Source organism: Microchirus variegatus, assembly GCF_963457635.1.
Source record: "Microchirus variegatus genome assembly, chromosome: 16".
Taxonomy (NCBI): Eukaryota; Metazoa; Chordata; class Actinopteri; order Pleuronectiformes; family Soleidae; genus Microchirus; species Microchirus variegatus.
In genome coordinates, this window is record NC_139817.1 from 3,229,450 (window position 1) to 3,251,215 (window position 21,766).

At 41.9% G+C, this 21,766-nt stretch overlaps 1 protein-coding gene across 1 annotated transcript; it reads left to right on the plus strand.

Moving 5' to 3' along the window:
- Positions 1–536: 536 nt before the first annotated feature.
- Positions 537–15,363, plus strand: etv5a (ETS variant transcription factor 5a). The gene is made up of 13 exons (XM_083903090.1): positions 537–678; positions 3,527–3,691; positions 3,794–3,887; positions 3,972–4,019; positions 4,263–4,313; positions 7,016–7,139; positions 7,814–8,122; positions 8,217–8,545; positions 11,129–11,191; positions 12,088–12,156; positions 12,359–12,528; positions 12,624–12,725; positions 13,546–15,363. The coding sequence occupies exons 2-13, from the start codon at positions 3,644–3,646 to the stop codon at positions 13,774–13,776; spliced, it is 1,638 nt and encodes a 545-aa protein (XP_083759216.1). The 5' UTR covers positions 537–678; positions 3,527–3,643; the 3' UTR covers positions 13,777–15,363.
- Positions 15,364–21,766: the final 6,403 nt, after the last annotated feature.

A 21,766-nucleotide genomic window follows, 5' to 3' on the forward strand; every position in this document is an offset into this window, starting at 1 on the left:
TTGTTAAGAACATATACACATATAACATATAAAGAAATGTGTATTTTTTTTATATAAAACTGTTAATTAGTTAAAAAAAAGAAGTTAATAATATAATTAAAAAAGTGAATAATGTAGTACGTTTGGTTATAAAACGTATTATTAAGTATTTTTTTTTATATATATAAATGTTACATATGGTATCTAAGCCTGTATTTTCTTACTTTTACAGAAGTAAAATGAGTACTTTTGTTGTTATTAAAGTAAAGAATGTGTTGTTTCCACTGTCACTGTCCCTTTAACAAACCTCTCAAGGGTAAAAAAAGTGTGAATGAACTGCAGTCATTCATAAATACACACGAACGGCGCGCTGTGATTGGCCGCGGCCGCGTCATGAATAATTCATGAGCACCGCCGCGCGCCATTGGCTCGCGCCCCGTAATGGACACGCCCGCTCCGCCAATGGGCGCGCGCCATCCCCGCGTGCCGCCGGAGCCCCGGGGAAAAGCGTCCGGGCCATTGAGGGAAAAGCTCAGTCAAGTTTTGGGAGTCGGAGGAGGAGGAACATCGGTGTTTTCTCACCGCGAACGGCACCCGCGACACGGTTGTTTTTCACACGCGTGGATATTATTTCCGCCGCTTTATATCCTTTAACCCACACGGAGGACGTTCAACGACGAGGAAAAGAAAAGAGAAAAGGTAAGAAGAAACGGTGTTGTTGTTTTAGCGACTTTAACTTTAGCCGAAGCCGTGTCGGACGTTAACGCCATCTTATTTACAAAGACGTGTTTTAAATTGTGTGTTATTTGCTTAAAGCTCGGTGTTACGGTGGATTTTATGTTTGTGTTTGTGTGTGTGTGTTCACATTTGTTTATCTGCGTGGACGTGGACGACGTGTTATCTGTGTTTTTCTTTTTCTGTGTTTTTTATGAATGGACGGACCCTTTTCCCCCTGCCTCTGTTTCCACACGGATCGAATTTCACTTCATTGAGAAAAACAAGGGAGGGGTGGGTGGGGGAAGGGCGGAGGGAGGAGTTTGTGTGTTTATATATGTATGTATGTGTGTGTGTGTGTGTGTGTGATCGTCCTCCCCCTCCCCCCCCAGCTTTGGTGATTAAAAAATGTGGTACTTTTTATGTTTCAGGGGAAAAAAAGTTGTACTTTTAGTGTAGTACTAGTACTTTTTGATACAAACCTAAACAAAGTATTTCAGACAAAAATAATACAGTTTTTTTTATATGTAAGTACTGTGTTACTTTTTAGGAAATGTCAGATTAAGTATTTGGTACTTTCAGGTTGTAATAGTGTAGTTTTTTTAACAATAAATAAATAATAATAAATTGGTACTTTATATATTTCAGGAGAAAAGCTAGTACTTTTTGAACAAATCAGAAGTCGCTTGGTACTTTTAATTGTACTTTTCTTTGTCCAGTACAATAAAAACATAGTACTTTGAATACAAAAGAGCACAACTATTCAGATAAAAATATCCTACTTTGTTTGTACATAATACCAAGATTTTTAAAAAGTTAGATTATGGACTTTTTATATTTTGGGGGAAAAGCTAGTATTTTTTAAATATGTAAAACCAATATTTAAAAATAATAATAACAATAAAAATACTGTGGTACTATTTAAGAAAAATCTGATACCATAATACTATACCAACATAGATGCTATAAAGTTTAGTGCTTTTTTAAATTTCAGGCAAAAGCGAGTCATAAATTATTCAAATTTTTTTTGTTTGTATATACAAAATAGCCAACTTCAATTATGAATAGAAATACATTTACAGAATATAATACCTGTTTTTTGTTTTGTTTTTTTAAATAAATTAACAAAACTATTCAGATAAAAACTAGCCTACTTGTTTTGTACATAATACCAAAAATGTTCCTAAAAAAGTGAATGCAGGACTTTTTCAAGAATCAAAATCTGAATCGTTTTTAATACTTAAAATATATAGGTATATATTTACATTTAGTATTGTCATTATTGTGTACTTTTTTGCTACATTTGAATTTATTTCAGCCTTCTTTGCTCTTTGACGACAACAAACCGAGTCATTTTCAGTTCGTGGACCAGAACAGCGACGCAATAAATACTCGACAGATGAAGCTAAAATGAAAATGGCTCCAGCTTTAAATCATATTTTAATCACATTATTTCTCATAAGCCAACCTTGAATGTATCTGTGATTAAAAAAAACTGCTAGGAGCTAATTTTAGCTGCTTTTCCCTCTTTAAATAAGTAGCTTTAACCTTGGATTTCTGCACGTGTGACGCAGCTTTGTGGACTTTCTGTTCAGGACGACTGTGCTGCATCAATAATAACACTCACAAAACGGCGTGAACACTGCGTTCCCGTGTAATTATTGCCCTGCAGCTCAGTCTTTATTTGTCATCCATTAACAGTAGACGCAGCGGCGGGTGAGTCATGTCTTCACGGTGCTGCTCCGAGGCCACTTTTCTGATGAAATCTGTTTCTGGTTTTCACACTGGGGTCAATCACCGCCGTGTGCTAGTGCTAGCTTCAAGCCTCTGTACTGGTTCTTTTTGGATTGCACGTTCCACACTCTGCAGACTCCTCCGTCCAAGTCTCTCCGAGCTGATTCTGGTGGAAAGTAGTTGTCACAGATGGTGACTGAGTGCAGGTTATATAACTGTGAGTGTTTACGTTCACGCGCCGCTTTCACTGAGGCTCAGTTCAAAGAGCCGTTTGTTGCTTCAGTGAAAAGGGTTTGATGATGATGATGATGGATTTAAAACATGCAGCATCACAAATGAGATGCAGACAGAGGACATTTTGTACTTTATTACAATCACTACTTTTCAAAACAAAATCCACAAAAACTAGCATTTTATTAAATAAAAGGACAAAGATTTGAAATACAAAAATTAAATACTTTTTTTTAAAATGACAAAATACCAACATTTTCATAAGGTTTGTGCTTTTTAACTACAGGTTTAGAATGTGGTGTTTGAAATGCCAAAATGTGGTGATTTTTTTAATTACACAAAAATACCCCAACATTTCAGAAAATACACAGTGGTTTTTTAGAAAAGTCAGATTGTAAGAATTTTGTGTAAAATTGAAGAACAAAGCTATGCAGAGTTTGGTTGTTTTGTGTACAAAATACGTATTTTCTAATCATTATTTAGAAAAATGTGGTATTTGTTTGCATAATTGTACTTTTTTTTCCCACCCAAAGGTCATTGAGCAACATTCATGCATCCAATAAGTAGTTTATAGATTATTTTTAAGAAGTTTTTTCAAATTTTTTGTGCATTTTTGTAATAATATTTCTAACATTTTGTCATTTTGCCTGTATTAAACGGCACCGAGTATCAGCCGCGTCATAGATTAACCCATATCGGTCGACGTCTACACCGTAGAATTGATTTAAAATCACAACTAGCATGAGTTTACGCTGTAACTATCTGTTATTTGTCTGATTCATTCATCTGTCCATGTGGAGAATTGTGTTTGGTGCTTTTGTTTTTCCGACGCGTTGTTTGACTCCTGTTCCGCTCCCGTCTCTTCCAGTGACCCACGAGGCGACGCAGGCGCCGTCGCTTTAAGGCGAAACACCTCCCCCTTCCCCCCACCCACACCTCTATATAACGCAGAAGTCCCGCCCCCTTTTCTAAAACATCAGATAACATGGACGGATTCTACGACCAGCAGGTCCCATTTATGGTCCCACCCAGCGTAAGTGGACACTTTACACGTCCTCGCACATTGTCCACGATGTGGACGCCGATGGTCATCACCATCATCTTCTGATCTTCTTCTTCTTCTTCTTCTCGACAGCACAAGTCTCAGGTGGAGGAGGCGTCGTACAACAGGCCTCTGATCGACAGGAAGAGGAAATTTGTCGACACCGAATTGGCCCAGGACACGGAAGGTAACGTTGAACGCAGCATGGGTTTTTTAACTTGTTTGTTTGTGAAGTTTTTTTTTTAACGGGAACCGTTTTTTCTTCTTCCAGAGCTCTTCCAGGACCTCAGTCAGCTCCAGGAGATCTGGATCGCAGAAGGTGAGCTCAACCGCTTTTGTTTCTTCACGTTTTATCTTTTCCAAAACGGTGAACGGGTGAAAAGGTTCTACGATGACAGATTAACTCTGCGGGGAATGTCAGACGTTAGCAATTAGAGCGAGAAGAGCAAAGTCCTGCACACGAGGAACTAACTGCTGACCAACCAACAACGTCTGAGCTTCTCCTTTTCATTGTTGACACTCGTGTTTATCAGCTTCTCCTCTGCTTCCTGTGTCTTCACAGCCCAGGTGCCTGACGATGAACAGTTTGTCCCTGATTTCCAGTCAGACAGCTGTGAGTACGCCGGCTTTTTTCTCTCCTGTTATTGTGTCTCCTGATCTGATTCTGTTTTTACTTTTGTTATACTTTTGGTTTGGGTGTTTTTATGGCTCTCGTTTCAATTTAAAATTACACTCAAAAGGGTGAGAGGACATCATCAACTCCTTAACCCCTTTAAGGTACTACTCAACCATTTGGTCGACTAGAACTAGAACAGACGTCTCAACCGTTTGGTAGAGGCCTGTAACTGAAATACTGTAGGGTCGAATTAAAAAAATAAATAAATATATATATATATATATGTATAGTTGTTATTGGTATCATAAGTAAATACAATTAAATAATAAAAAATGCTCCTTTGTACCTTAAAGGGTTAACGGTTGCCAGATAAGGAAAGTGAGGGTTAAAGAGTGAGATTTCTTCACCCTGTTGAGGACAAACACGACTCTCGGTCGTCAAAACACATCTCTGAGTGAGGAAGGCCGCTCCTCCTCCTCTTCCTCCATTTTGAGTTTAATCAGTCGATTGGTGTGGGGGTGGGGGGGCATCACATGAGCCAAGCCCCCTAATCTGATTTCACACGCTCTCGCACTCAGGCCCTGCTGCTCGACTGGGCTACATTCCAGAGTGTAGCGCTAACGTCCACGAACACCGCTAGCTTCCTCCCGTACGACTACTGCACCGTTCAATGTTTGAATTATGCCCAACGGAGCATCTCATGTGCCTCCGTCTTTCTCCGAGTGAGTGTTTTTCGTCTGATGCGTAGGAGACAGGGGTGTGGTCGCCGCCTCTCTTTCGTCGACGCTGCCTTTTAAATCTGGCTTTATGTGGCACAGCAGGCCGTTAAACGCGACGCCCGCCTGCACTGCTGTAACCCATTATCCGACCCCGTGCATGTCGCCGCGGTGGCGTCTGTGACCTTGCACTTGTCAGATCAGTGTGTGTGGGTGAGACGCAGAGTTCAAGAAAAGCAGCGTCTTGTATTATCGCTGTTTTTTTATAATTGTATTTAAGTGACGCTTCAGTTTGTGGTGTGTTTTTTTTTTTTTTTTTTTTTTTTACGACACACATGGCTGCCAACAGCGACATAAACACATTCAGCCACTTCACAAAAGAACTCCCCCTAATACAGTCTGTGCCCATTTAAGTCTATGGTTATCTCCAGAATTTGAATAACGACCGCGTTGTGACTCTGCAACGCCTTGAAAAACCAGCATAAGACGAGCAGACTTAAAACACGGCTGCTCACAATTCAATTAACTGCTTGTTTTCAACAGCCATAACTTTCTGTTCACTCCCACACCAAATCCCATAGAGAAAATCAGTGATTTTAGCTCATGGCTTCACAGGGTCTGCTGCTTTACTGCTGCCTCGTGTGGTCACTTTGTGTCACTGAGGTAACTCAGAACGAATGGTTTCAAACCCGGAAGTCTCAAAATAACACATTTAAACTTCCTAATGTGGCAGCAGTGGGTCAACAACTCCTGTGTGCTGTGGTGTTAAAATCACTGATTTTCTCTATGGTGTTTGGTGTGGGAGAGTGAGCGTTTTTCTCCCTGAATCTACGTCACTTTAAGTCGACAATATCTCAAGAATATGTTCACTGCCTTATCTCACTGTTAGCCAGCAGGTAACTCTCCCACACCAAAGTCCATAGAGAAAATCAGTGATTTTTAGCTCATGTCTACACAGGGACTGCTGCTTTACCGCTGCCTCGTGTGGTCACTTTGTGTCACTGAGGTAAATCTGAACGAAGAATTTTAAAAGCCGAATTGACAAAAATAAGACATTTGAACTTAGTGACGGAGGCAGCAGTGGATCAACAGCTCCTGTGAACTCCTGTGTCCCTGTGATGTTAAAATCACTGGTTTTCTCTATGGGGTTTGGTGCAGGGGTTGCAGAGCCACGCAAACTTCCGTTTCCAGCCAGGAAAGCTTATATAATATGGAGAAAAAAACAAGGGAAACGTGTTTTTAGATGTAAGGAGTAGATCTTAAGTTGCAGCCGTGTCACGGCCTCATTAATCCACCGTCTCAGAGTAAGAAAAGAGGCCTAATCGGCCCCATTATTTACTCCACTGTGCGCGTGAGGAGCCGCCTCCGAGCCATTAGGTTTTCACCGGCTCGCTGGTGAAACCTCACGTGCCCATTGTTAGCTCCGTTTAGATCCATCAGCGCCGCGGCTGATTTATTTGGCTCCCGCTCCTCCGAGTCCAGGGATCCAGTTTCTGCTCGGCTATTAGGTGGCGCCCCGGAAACTGCCACTGATACACGGAAAAAGCTGCAGCTACTGTCTAATGGTTACAGCCCGGGAGAAGAAAATCATTCACCGCCATTAGATTACAGCCACACTGATTCATGGGTATTGGTATTGCCCGGCCCTAATGGGAATCAGACGAGAAGTTTGATAGCTTCTGTGTGCGCGCGTGGCCGCTCGTATCGCGCTGCCTCGCAGCCGCCGACGGACGGCTGTTTTCAGAGCGCCGAGTCAGCCGTCATTAGGGCGGATGATAAATAGCTGCTAAGTGGCTCTGTCAGCCCGGGGAATACACAGACGCTGTCCATGCCACGTCCATTTATCCATCAGGCTGCAAATGTTGTTATGATGACTGCTGCACTTCTGTGTATCGCTCCAATTAGGTGATATCTGGAGTTTATCTAATGCACTCAATTGTGTTGTTTCTTCTTCTTCTTCTTCTTCTTCTTCTTCTTCTCCAGTGATGTTTCATGGCCCGCCACCAGCCAAGATCAAACGAGAGCTGAGCAGCTCCAAAGAGCTTTCTCCCTGTCGCCAGGACAGGAGTCCCATGCCCTACGGAGAGAAGTGCCTTTACAGCTACAGGTACATTCAATACAGGTGTAAACATTAACACAATATAGAATAATTTACTCTTTGTCTGAAGTAGTTTTTAATGTAAAACCCACAGAAAATCACTTAAACTTACATTTTACTTACTAACTGGTGCTATCAAACGCTAACGGCGTCAACGTTAGCGCGCAACACGTTTCCATGGCGACTGACCGGAAAAAGACGGGCGTGGCCTAATGTTTGCGTGACTCCGGATTGTTAAAATGAGTCTCTAAAGTAACGCTAAACTTTAAAAACAGGCGCACACATACGCAGTACGCAGGTACGCTGGTTATTTGTAGCGCTGCTCTTTTCCTTTAACTTCCACTGTAGGCGCGCTAACGGCGCTAAAGGAGCTAACAGAGCTAACTGGTAAACGGTGCCTGAAATAATTTCGGAAAACGCAATCGTTCTGCATCAAATAGCATTTTAAGGTGGAATAACGAGAACCTTAAATGCGATTGCGATCCATTTTGAGATCCTTGAGCGACTGGAAAGATGCTGGCTCCCCCTTGTGGCACTTTAAAATACTGTATTTGCCATTCACGTTCATCCCAATGATAGCAATTATTCAGGGCTGCAACTAACGATTAATCGATTAATAGTTTGGCCATTTGCCAATCTTGGGATAGAAATGTACCAATTTCCTCATATGTCTCCGCCCACAGTGCCTGCGACAGGAAGCCCACTCCAGGGTTCAAGCCATTAACCCCGCCCTCCACGCCCGTCTCCCCCTGCGGCCCCACCAGCACAGCAGGAAGTCACCCGCTGAGCGAGCACACGCCGCCGCCTCCTCCTCACCCCCATGTAGCCGGCGCTAACACTGGGCCTCGTCTGGTGCACATACAGCAGCCTCTCACAGCCAGCGCCGGCCACCACAACCAGCAGGCGCTGCCGCTCCACAGCCACAGCCCGCCCTTCGCCGTGCCCTGCGCGCCCATTAGCCAGGATGCTAACAACTTCACACCTGAGCACAGGTGAGCGTCTTCGTCCGGGCGTGCGTCGCCTCCTTTTTAAGCGTTGAGCAAACATTAAGCATCGTTAATCTTCACTGTCCTCCTCCGTCTTTAGATTCCAGAGGCAGATGTCAGAGCCATGTCTACCTTTCCCGCCATCAGACAGTCAAGGCCGCGCCCACTTCCTGCCTCAGCCTCCGAGCAGCAGCAGCAATCACAGCAGCAGCAGGAACATGCCACGTGACGGACGGCCACCGTACCACCGTCAGATGTCAGAGCCGCTGGTGGCCGTGCCTCCGCAGGGCTTCAAGCAGGAGCTCATCGACCCACGCTACTCCGAGCAGGGCGTGCCCACCATGGGCCCCCCAGTGCCACCACCACCCCAGGCTTCTTTCCACCCCATGGCCATCAAGCAGGAGCCCCGCGACTTCTGCTTTGATTCTGGTGAGCATCGAAGCTGTTCTACTTTGTCACAGACCTAAATAACCAGTTAGCTGCTAGTTGTGAGAAGCAATGTCTTTTTTACCATCCGCTAACTTCAGAATTAGCTTCTTTTAGGCAACAGAACATAAAAATCCAATCTCCTCCATCTGTTTAAGAAATTATTTTAATACCTTTTATCTTCTTTTCTGTACCATTGGCGTCTATCGTTTTTGGGTACCTAGCATCGGGTCTAGTCGGTCTACTTCGTCACAGACCCTAAATAACTCCAGCTAGCTGCTAGTTGTGAGCAGCAACGTTTTTCTACTATCCGCTAACTGCAATATTAGCTTCTTTTAGGCAACAGAACATAAAAATTTAGTCTCCTCGTCTGTTTAAAATGTTATTTTCGTACCTTTTATCTTCTTTTCTGTACCAGCCTCTATCGTTTTTGGGTACCTAGCATCGGGACGAGTTCAGGTCTAGTTCAACGTATACGTGAAATAGAAATTCAGCTCTCGACTGCAAATCTGGACAATTTCCCTCAGATTGAGGGGCCGAAATTAAGAGAACAATAAGAGTTTTTTTTAGTGTGTTCGCTTTTTACCGCCGTTTTGCTAGCACTGAAATGGGACTTTTGGTAAACGGGTATCAGAATGGTAAAAAATCGCAAGCCCAGCGTCTCTGTTTTTGTTTATTTTTTATTTATTTAACCAGGTAGAACCCACTGAGATATAACATATATATCACTTTTTGGTGTATATGCCGAGTAGCGTTACAGTGCCACATACAGATTGGGAGTATGTACTGCAGTTATGGATAAAGACTTAAAAGTCGGCGCTTGGTGGAAGTAACTTGTTTTATGTAAATGAACCAAGTGTGAGTACAAAAGTACTTGTCTGAGCAGGCGCTGAGAGGCTTGAGGAATGTGCTGCTCCATGTTTGTTCTGGGCACTTCCCTGTGAGTTCTAGCGTCTATCAGCAGCCGAGCTCGCGCTCAGACACTCGCACACACACTCCAAGAGCGGCTAATCTGCATCATTCCTCCCGAGTCACGTCAGGGGAGTAAAAGTGGGTCTTTTAGCTCGGCGTAAGCCTCCAAGGGCGAACAGTAAGTGGGTCACGCAGGCAGGTGCACTGAGCCTCTTCACTGAACCTCTACCTGGAATAGATCTGGGCCGCGGTGCTCTCCGGGGACTCGGTGACCTGCGGCGCTGCACTGACGACGGCGGCGGCTGGAAATTCTTTGACAGAATCCTCTCCACATAGCCCCCACCCCCCCACCCCACCGTCAAACAGTCATGACAGAGATGCTGTTGACTCGCGCCGCACATAAATCAAACTCGCCGCAGTGAATGTGGGCGTAATGTTTGATCACCAGGCGCCCACACACACCCAGCTGTTGTCCCCGCTCTCATGCGTTAGCATCATGCTTTCTTCGAAACTCTGCTACATTAATTTATTTTGCTCAGTCTCTGTATTCTTTCTCCGTCTGTGCGATGTCCTCGCTGCGTTGTGATGTAATGGCAAATCCTCTGAAAGCTTCTTAATGCCGCGTTAAATACCTACGTCACGGAGTCAGTCCAGCTATTTGTAGACATCGGGGTCATTAAGATGCTGATACGTATAATTTAGAGCAATTAGAGAAGCGTCCGTACCCTTTATCTTGTATTTCTTATCCAGACGCTTTCCCACGATACCATTGTAGCTCAGCTCGACTCCTACCTGAACTGTAGATTAAAGTTAAAAAGACTTAAAAATCCTGAAAACATGCGTTAATCTCCATCATTTAGCAAAACAAATGTCTAAAATGTCAATCAATGTTGCGAATTTGCCGATGCTAACACTTATTGATGCTAATTTCTATCATCTGGAGCAAAACCTGATGCTAACAGCGTCTTGAGCGAGTCGATACGCGCTGCTGTACCATTAGCCTAGATTAAAGTTAAAAAATACTTAAAAATTAAAACGTCAACGCTAACTAACGAGGAGCTGCTACTGCTTCCGTGACAGTTGACGGAAATAATCAGTTTCCCAAACTTCTGTTTTCTGTCTTTAACGATGACGTCCTGCAGACACGAGGGCGGGGGAAAAAAAGAGTCAGCGGCTCGAGGAAACACTTGCCCCGTGATTGATCTGTGGTTTTCTTATCAGTAGACAGGAAGTAGAAGAAGGGAGGGGGGGTTGGTAACGCACTGCAGTGCAGAGACAGAAGACAGGCCTCGACCCCTCAGGGAGGAGGAGGAGGACGAGGAGGCATAACTCGATTGTCATTGAGATTTAATACAGCAGCCATGGTGCTAATCCCATTTAAGGGCTTGGCGGACATGCGAGGGATGTTGTGTGCAGTGTTGTGTGCTCTGATCTGTGCTCTGCTCTTTTTATTACCATACTGTATATTTGTCGTCGTGACCTAATGCACAATTTTAGGCCGACGAACGAACCCCGCAGATACGATATCAAAGCTGCAGCGTATCGGTGCTCGGTGGCCGCCGTCCAAATATATCCGTCAGCTGTGTCAGGCGGGATTTTGACGTATTTACACATTTTGATCTGACGATGTTTAGGACGTGGGCTCTAAATCCACGTCTCCTTTGTCGTTTGCAGAAGTGCCAAACTGTCACTCATCGTTCGGGAGAGCGGGGAGCTTCTACCAAAATAACCACGACAGTAAGTTTCACCGTATTATCTGTCAATGTTTAAATTAAATCTGTCAATGACGCTCAAAGTAGAGCTCAATCATCTGCTCTTTGAGGATCTTCTTTTATGTAGTAACATGAGAGCGAGAGATGGTAGCGCAAATTTTAGACGTTTGAATGGTTTAAACTAGTGGTGGGCACTCGGTTAACGCACGACTGACTGGAAAAAGACGCACGTGACGTCTTCCAGTTAGCTCCGTTAGCTGCATTAGCTCCTTTAGCGATGTTAGCGTTAGCCTACAGTGGAACTGGAACGGTCTGTTTATTAAAGGAAAAGAGCAGCGCGACAAATAACTAGCGTACCTATGTACTGCGTATGTATGTGTTTTTAAAGTTTAGCGTTACTCATTTTAACAATCGGGGAGTCGCGCAAACATGACGTCATGCGCGTCTTTTTCCGGTCAGTCGTCATGGAAACGCGGCATGTGTTAACGTGCATTGACGCTGTTAACTGCCGCTATCACATTGATGCCGTTAACCGCCGCTAACCACATTGACGCCGTTAACCGCTGCTATCGCGTTAACGTGCGTTATCATTGATGACGTTAACCGCCGATATCTTGTTGACGCCGTTAACCGCCGATATCGCGTTGACACCGCTAACCCGCGCTATAGCATTAACGTGCGTTAGCGTTGATGCCGTTAACCGCCGCTATCGCGTTAACGCGCCCAGCACCAGTTTAAACTCGAGTTTTATTTCAAAAATTCACATTGGAAACTAAACATTGGAAGAAAGTTTAGTTTTTTGATGTTCTTCAAGTTCAGAGATGGACCTTTAATACATTTATGGTGTTTTTTTTATTTTTAAACTGTTATTATTTTATTTGTGGACAGCGAAAAATAAGCGTATGTCCTCTTTGATTTCAGACTTCTCCTTCGACCGAGACGCTCAGCTCTACTTTGACGACACCTGCGTCGTCCCTGAACGATTAGAAGGTAAGAATAAGATAAATCGGATGAAAAACTGGACTGTGAGAGCCTTGTGCTCATAATGAACAGCTTGTCCACTTCACAGTCTCCATCTGGCAGGAATTTCTCACCACACTGTGGCTGCGATCGAGGACATCACTGACTGAACTCTTTCTTTCTTTCTCCTTCTGTCCTCCGTCGTCTTCTTCTTCTTTCTTTCCACTCGCAGGTAAAGTCAAACAGGAACCCTCCGTGTTCCGTGAAGGGCCTCCGTACCAGCGCCGCGGCTCGCTGCAGCTCTGGCAGTTCCTCGTGACTTTGCTGGACGACCCGGCCAACGGTCACTTCATCGCCTGGACCGGCCGCGGCATGGAGTTCAAACTCATCGAGCCCGAGGAGGTGAGTCCACGTTCCACGAGTTGTCCTTCAGGGTGAAACTCAAACACACGATCTCTAACGATGATCCTTCTTCTTCTTCGTCTTCTTCTTCTCAGGTGGCTCGTCGTTGGGGCATCCAGAAGAACCGGCCGGCGATGAACTACGACAAGCTGAGCCGCTCGCTGCGCTACTACTACGAGAAGGGCATCATGCAGAAGGTAAAGGCACGTCCACCATTTTATTTGTTTGTTTGTTTATTTCCTCTCTGTAGTGCAATAGAAAAGTCAATTTATTCAACTCAAGAAGTTAAAGAAGTAGGAGCTCATTTTATCGTTCTGTCGCCCCCTGGTGTTCACTCCGTGCCTAGACCCACTGTACACTCTGCGCTAGCACAATGCTCGAGTAAATCGATCATTTTGAGTTTAAAATATTTTGGAATATTGACCAAAATAATTGTAATTACTGTTTAAAAGCCAAAACAAAACATGCTAAAAAAAAATGCTAATTCAACTAAATTAGTGCTGTGCAATAGGTTTAACGCGCAACACGTTTCCATGACGACTGACCGGAAAAAGACGCGCATGACGTCATGTTCACGTGCCACGACACCAAAGTCCAGGCACCTTTTATCGGTTAACTCAGTTGGCTGCATTAGCTTAAGTTTAGCGTTACTTTACAGACTAATTTTAACAATCTGAAGTCAAGTAAGCATGGCGTGTCTTTTTCCTGTCAGTCGTCATGGAAACGCGTCACGTGTTAATGTGCGCTAACGTTGACGCCATTAAACGTTGTTGACGCGTTAACGCTTGACACTAAACTAAATATAATAAAAGCTAATAATTAGCATGTGTTATTTATACAAAATCTGTATATGTACAGATACAAATTCTGTGTTTTTAAAAAAATGTGGTAAATCTGAGGTTTTAATGCAGTACTGCCTACACCCACTAGGGGGATTATATTTAAACGTTAACAGCGTCAGATTCCAAAATAAATTTTGACGGTTTTTGTGTCTTGTTTCTCGCGCTCGTTCCTCAGGTGGCGGGAGAGCGGTACGTCTACAAGTTCGTGTGCGACCCCGAGGCGCTCTTCTCCATGGCGTTCCCCGACAACCAGCGGCCCAACCTGAAGGCCGACCCGGACAGCGTGCCGGGCCTGGACGACGACACCGTGCCGCTCACGCACTACGAAGACTCCGCCCCGTACCTGCTGGACGCCGGCGAGCAGTGCGTGGCGGGGCTGTCCTTCCCCGACGGCTACGGCTACTAACGAGGGGCGTGGACGGAGATGCTAGCGCAAAACCGCACACACACACATTTATACACACACACACACACACACACGAAAGTCTCTTAAACTCCAGAGCTGGACGTTAAAGACGGACGTGTCGCTCTGATCCTTTAGCGGCTCACTCTTCTGCTCCCTGGGGGAAAAAAAAACAAAAACCACGAACCAACGAGGGAAGAATCTGCGCCGCCGCCGCCGTTGGGACGAGCGACAAAAAGAGAGCGAGATGTGACCCCGCTGAGGTCGAACTGAACTCTGTAGCTCCGCCCACCTGACAGTAAAGGGAAACGGAGACCCGAAGCGAAGCGAGGCGCCACAGCCTGCCAAACTTTAAAGAAATTAGACTCTCTGGCCCCGCCCACTTCCCCCTCTGGCCCCGCCCCTGCCCTTTGTACAAGACTGCAAAAACTTTTTCTTTTCTTTTGTGTGACAATCTGCTTTTCTTAAAAAAAAAAAAAAAAAACACAATCATTATCTGACGTTAAATAAATACATTCTAAAAAAAGACTTTAAGATGTTTATTCTAAATGCAGCTTTAACGCTATTGTTGCCTTTTTTGGGCCCCTCCTCCTTTTACGATCCACGTAGCCACATCGGAAAAAGCGTAGAGTTCCGTTAAAAAAGGGCTTTTAATTTGCAAAAAAACAGATCATAACCACACACGCACACAGTACGACATATTCAAAACTGACAAACCTGCTCGTTTTCTGTAGATAAAAACGTACGTTTTTTCTTCTTTGGTGTTTTTTATTCGCAAAACCGGCTCTTTTTTGTGTCAATGTTACGTTTTTTTGTTTTTTTTTTTATTAACGGTTCTTCTTCTACTTCCCGCTCCTTGTATCTGCTGCCCCCCGCAGGCTCTATAGAGTACACTCCGAGAAAAGGGACACGTATTGTTTTTATTTTTACCAGATTAATTTTTGCGTACTTTTGTCTGTCGTCGGCAGCATGGCCGGAGCATCGGGAAACTTGCATGCTAACAAACAAACAAAACAAGTAAATAAATAAACTGCAACAAAGGTTTAGTTTCGTTCCCGTCTTTGTTTTTTTTGTCGTTTTTTTATCTGCATGTTTTATAATGCTAACATATCGCTTGACTGTCTCTACTGGACAAAGAAGGTATTTGTGATATTCTCTGCATCTTTTATTTTTGTTGGGTTTTTTTGTGCGCGTTTAAAGTCCGTTGTGTGTTTCTGAACGGGGGCAAAGACTTATATAAATATAAAGTATATATTTTTGCTATAAGGCTGCGTTTGTTTTGATTTTTTTTGTTTTTGGGATGTATACGCTGTATAGTTCTGGCTTTAATAGACATGTACGTTTTTCAAAACAAAACTCCGCCCCCCCGCGATGCAGCTACCGCAGACTGTTTTTATTGTTTGTTTTTGTTGTTTCTTCCCAGGACAGTGACCTCTTGTGGTTGGAGATGAGAATGTGTTGTTTGTGTGTTAAGGCCGTGGCGGGGTCACGGGGTCGCTCTGCACTTGTAATAAGCTTCAGTCTCCTCCTCCTCGTCCTCCTTGTTTCTTACACTGCTGAGTTTATAAGAATCTGTACTGGGTACAATAAACGGTCTCTATGCTTCAGCGCCTGCAGTCCTGCTGTGTTTCATCATCATCATCATCATCATCATCATCATCATCGTCGTCTTCCTCTGTGGGTCAGCTGACTCGCTGCTTGACCTGGCCGATTCCCTCTGGAGTCACATGCCTCGTCTCGGGGTTCGATGATTCAATGATTTGCTCTTTTTAAACAACAGTTAAAGAAGGAAAAACTCAATTGGAGCGAGTAAAAGCTCAGGGTTGTTTTTGCAATTAATCCACATATTTTCCCTTTAATCCAACATCAAATCATCATATTATGTTTTTATTTTTGCAGAGAGTGAGAGTGGATGTGAAAGTTAAAAAAAACAAAGAGGCGTGGACCTTCATCCCTTCATCGTATATATCACACCACACGACCGCAGTAACTGAGGCCGAGTAAATGATTGATCCAAACACGAGGCAGAGACGAGGCCGCTCAGATGTAACACTGTACACTTTCAATCTACACACACACACACACACTCACACACACACACAAAGACTGCATTCACTCAGCCTGCCTCACACACACACACACACACAGAGCTGCAGTGAATTATGGGTCATGGTTGCGGCGAGTGGCCAGATTTCACATTATTTTGGCCGACATGTTGTGTTCGCGCGGAGCTAATTACCATGGTGAAGCTCTGCTCCTCTGAAAGTGTGTTACATAACACACACACACACACACACACACACACACACACACACACACACACACACACACACACAGAGGGAGCCTGGTTTCCATGACTTCAGGGAACATTACATTGACATAACGCATTCCCTTTAAGCTAAAAGTACGATATATTATCACGATATTTAAGACACAATACGATATATCACGATATAGTATCACTATATTTAAGCTAAAAAAGATATATTATCACGATGTTTAAGACACAATACGAAATATCACGATATAGAATCGCGATATTTAGGCCACAATACGATATATTATCACGATATTTAAGACACAATATGATATATCACGATATTTAAGCTAAAAACGTTATATTATCATGATATTTAAGCTGAAAACGATATATTATCACGATATTTAAGACACACTGCAATATATCATGATATTTAAGGTACAATACTGTATATTATCACGATATTTAAGACACAATACGATACAGTATCACGATATTTCAGCTACAATGCGATATATTATCACGCTATTTAAGACAATACGATATATCACGATATAGTATCACGATATCTAAACTACAATCGATATATGTTATCACGATATTTAAGACACAATATGATATAGTATCACGATATTTAAGCTACAATAGGATATATTATCACGATATTTAAGACACAATACGATATATCACAATATAGTATCGCGATATTTAAGCTGCAATACGATATATATCACGCCATATAAGACACAATACGATATTTAAGACATGATACGGTGTTATCACAGTATTTAATACTATATAATACTAATACTATACATCACTATATAGTATCATGCCATTTAAGCTGCAATATGATATATTATCACGATGTTTAAGACACAATACGATATATATCACACCATAGTATCACGATATTTAAGCCATAATAGGGTAAATATCACAATATTTAACCCAGGATGTGATATTATCATGATATTTAAGACATAATATGATATTTAAGACGTGATGCGGTGTTATTACAATATTTACGCTACGCTACGATATTATCTTAGAACTCAGGGCACATTTATGTTGCTTTTTTTTCCCCCATTAACTTTATTTAAACATATAAACAGAGGCAATAATAATGCGTAGTTATATTATTATGGTTGAAAGGTGAAAATAAGGTCGCCATAATATGACTATTTAAAGATATTTAGGTCCTCCCAACACAAATAACACATAATACATAAACCAAACCAAGCCTCGACGCTGAAAAATGTAATTTAAAGACTAAATGTCCTGTCTTTTTTGTTGTTTTTAACCCAAAAAAAAGGGAACACGTACAACAACACACATAGAAAGGTTTTAATGGCAGACCATGTATATATTTATAATTGACACTAGCCGTTGCTGCCCTCTAGTGCATAAACGCCTGAACTACCTTTTACAGTGTACAATATTTATTTTATACTTTATTTGTTTTCACATGTAAAAACATTTTATATAGTCACACACAAGAGTATGCTTTATTTGTCCCACAATGGAGAATTTAGCTATGTGAAGTCAGTGGACATAGTGATCATATAAGTGAATTTTATTGCAATTAGAAAATTATTTAAATGATGTTATTATTACCATTATTATTATTATTGTTAGATTAGATTATTTGTGGGTGAGGCGAAATTAGCCGGACTCCTCCTTTAAACGCAGGCGGAGTGGTACTGTAAGCTACCAATTAAGCTAATTAGCCTCCGCACCTGAGTGGAGACAAACCGGAGCCCGTTTTTTGAATTTGAGTCAATAATTAAAACATTATATTATAGTGTTTGTGTACAAAGGCTGATAATGACGACACGGCAGCGGGTAACGAGTGTTAAAAGTGCAGTTTAGAGTGCTAACGTTCGGGCAAATTTGACTTGTCGTCGAGCTAGCTTTAGCTAACTAGCCTAATTTTTTTTTTTTTTTTTAGGTCAGTCGTAAAATGTCGGCGCAGTTCGTTGATAACGACGCTCATCTTCACTGTCATCAGCCCGCGGTTGTGTCTTTCCCGTCGGCGTGGCCTTGTTACCCGTTAACGTTGCCCGTGGAGCTTTTACCGAGGCACCGGTGCGTGGCCTGGGATTATACCGGCGGCGTGCAGCCTTCGTGGGGACCGCACGCGTCATTCTATCCGGTGACCGAAATCACGCCAAATCCAAGTAAGACGAAGAATTCAAATGTAATACGTCTGTAATGACGATGTTTTTTACGAATTTAAGTTTACTTTGAGCATCTCAAATCAGCCAATACAGCTGTTATTGTTTGTTTTTGTGTGTTCTGTTCTTCCAAAGTGTCTGTAGTTACACGTTTTAGTCGTTTAAATCAGCCAATATTCACGTTTTTGTCTGCCAACCTTCCTGAAACTGCGAGTTTTAGTAGTTTAATTGTGCCAATGTACCTGTAAATAAACGTTTTAGTAGTTTAAATCAGACAATATATCTGTAGTTATGTGTTTTTATGTGTTTTAATTTGACCAACCTTTCTGAAAGTACACGTTTTAGTAGTTTAATCACTCAATATATCTGGAATTACACGTTTTAGTAGTTTAAATCAGACAATATATCTGTAGTTACATGTTTTTATGTGTTTTAATTTGATTAACCTTTCTGAAAGTACAAGTTTTAGTAGTTTAATTGTGCCCTTGTACCTGTAAATAAACGTTTTAGTAGTTTAAATCAGACAATATATCCGTAGTTGCGTGTCATGTGTTTTTACTTTGACCAACCTTTCTGGAAGTACACGTTTTAGTAGTTTAATCACTCAATATATCTGTAGTTACGTGTTTTTATGTGTTTTAATTTGATTAACCTTTCTGAAAGTACAAGTTTTAGTAGTTTAATTGTGCCAATGTCCGTGCAAATAAACGTTTTAGTAGTTTAAATCAGACAATATATCCGTAGTTGCGTGTTGTCATGTGTTTTAATTTGACCAACCTTTCTGAAAGTACGTTTTAGTAGTTTAATCACTCAATATATCTGGAATTACACGTTATAGTAGTTTAAATTCGACAATATATCTGTAGTTACTTGTTTTGATTTGACCAACCTTTCTGAAACTGCACGTTTTAGTAGTCTAATTGTGCCAATGTACCTGTAAATAAAGTTTTAGTAGTTTAAATCAGACAATATATCTGGAATTACAAATTTTAGTAGTTTAAATGAGACAATATATCTGTAGTTACATTTTTTTGTGATTTAATTTGACCAACCTTTCTGAAAGTCCAAGGTTTAGTAATAAATCTGGGATTAGTAATATATCTGGAATTACACGTTTTAGTAGTTTAACCCAGAAATTAATAATGTAAAGTAATGGCAAATAGTTTAATTCGGCAAACGTTCAAGTAATTCAATCAGCGACTAGAAATGTGAAGTTTTAAGTCTGCTAACTAGTTTGTATTTACAAGTTTGAGAGGTTTACGTACGCGTTTACCAACACATTTGAGTAGTTAAAGTTGACTGAAACACCCACATTTAAAAGTTTGAATAGTTACTAGTTGCTAACTACTGCACATCATGACAGTTCTCATTTTGGTCAATATATGGTTCATTGCTCATGTCACTTCTTCTTCCATCAACAGAGAAGAGCAGGAAGTTCTTTCTGGAGAGGTATGTGTCCCGTTATATTAAGTCTGAAGACTTCAAAAAAACTCACTGACGTGTGGACAAAAAGACAAAAACAGACATTTTGTCTTCGTCCCACAGGTCTGTGTTTGACTTGGTGGAAGCTCATTCCTATCTGTCCCTGACCGACCCAAAGTTACTGAGCTGGTATCTTTATTTGACTCTTGACGACAGAAACACCATACTGGGTAATGTTCTGCTTCTTCTTCATCAAAGTTTTTGTCATTTTAATTTATTATTACACTATTTGCTGGGTAGACTTGAAAACAAAGGACAGAGGACAAACAGGAAGTGATGTAATACAGATCACAAACAGTAGACTGGAGTCCAGAGAAACAGAAATGCTAATGAATCGTATGCTTTTCTCTCTCTCTCGTAGATGAAGGAGGATTTCGACAGTTTCTGCAACGACATCCCGCCTTAGAAGTGTCAAACCATCACGTTTATGTGAATTGTAAGTCAATCAAGGCGTAAATAACCTTTTAATAAACACGCACACGTTACAGTTAACACGTTTTTATATGAAATGCAGATCCCGTTGGAAAGGTCACTCCTGTCCTGTCGCCCTTGACGTCCATGAGTCAGAAGTACGTTTCCATCCAGCGGATCAATTAATAACACGCCCGCGTCACACGCGAGTGAATGATTCGTTGAGTTTTATTGTGATTCATCATTCATTCATTTTTTTATCCTCTCCTCTGCCTTAGAAGTGAATCATCATCTGAAGCAGAGACGGGCAAATGTGGTAAAACGCAAACCTCACGCATAATGACTCATTCAGTCATATGACGCTTAATTAAACGCTGATCAATATTTTATGGACATTTTATGGACCAAACGGTTGCATCTTTGTGAAGATTTGCACAATGGTTCAGAAACCAACATTCGTAAAAGGAAAAACTTGAATTTAATGTCTGGTTTGTTTGCGTTTCCTGCTAGACTTGACTCCGCTGGTCCACCCCCAGGCCTGCAGCAGCATCACACAGGAGCCCAGGCATGAGAGGGTCCTCACAGAGAGGGTACAACCTCTGCTCTTTCAGTCCACTCTGCTTTTGTTTTCTTTTGGGTGAATATACAGTATATAAGTGAATAATGTGTACGTGTATTTCTTGTTTCTCGTGACTCGTGCTCAGGGCGTCCGGGCGGACGAAGGACGGCCGCCGCCGCCGCAGCGGATGACCGGCAGAGTCGTCGTGCGCAAAGACCAGGCGGCGGATTTAGCTGACCTTTCTCTGGACATGGATCTGGAGCGATGCAGCGGCCTCGTTTTAGTGAAACAAAACGACGATAACGTCACCGCCAAAGTCTGTCTGCTACAGTGAGTACGATTCTCTTACCCCTTATTTAGAAATATAACGTAAAATTATGAAATGGTGTTTCTGGTACGAAACTGCCACCACTTTAATTCATTTGATCTACATTTTAATTTTTTTACTTTTTACTATGAACTTACTTTATCTTGTAAATTAACATGTGTTTAACATCATTAGGGATGAATATATTTACAATTTTAATCGAATAGCATAGTTGACTAAGTCATATTTGAACGTTTTTGGAAAAAAAGAAAAAAAATGTTTAGCTAGCACATTGGTAAAGTTAGGCAGATATCGCAATTATGCTATTAGGCTAACGATATGTAAAAAAAAAAGAAAGAATATTTGTTGTTTTTTCTGTCTAACAGATGCTAAAATAAGTTGAAACCAAACCAAAATCTGTCTTTTTCGATTTATCAGCACTAGAAGCAACCAATAAAGCGGAATTTCCTCGACATTAGCGGCCTAAATCTTCAGTTTTCTCTGAGCGAACACTTCTGCTTTCATCAACTGGATTTAGTTTACACTCAGGCCACTAGATGGCGGCAAAGTGAATCGTCTGAAAAAAGGAAAAATCTGTTGTTACTGATATTCTCTGTCTATTTTTAGGATAATAACAAGTACATGTATCACAATCGTGTCAATTCCCGCTCAACTCGAGTGTTGTCAGACGCAATTTGTGCGATAGACAAAATCACGAAATATTGTTTCATGTTTCAGGTCAAAAATGTCAAATGAGTCTTCCTCTGAGTACTTCGGCAGCAGCAGCAGCAGCAGCG

Bases quoted from the DNA above. Each gene is read 5' to 3' on its own strand.
- etv5a (XM_083903090.1), top strand. From the start codon at position 3,644: ATGGACGGATTCTACGACCAGCAGGTCCCATTTATGGTCCCACCCAGC. The intron at 12,157-12,358 runs GTAAGAATAAGA...TTCCACTCGCAG, and splicing joins CGTCCCTGAACGATTAGAAG to GTAAAGTCAAACAGGAACCC. The intron at 12,529-12,623 runs GTGAGTCCACGT...TCTTCTTCTCAG, and splicing joins AACTCATCGAGCCCGAGGAG to GTGGCTCGTCGTTGGGGCAT.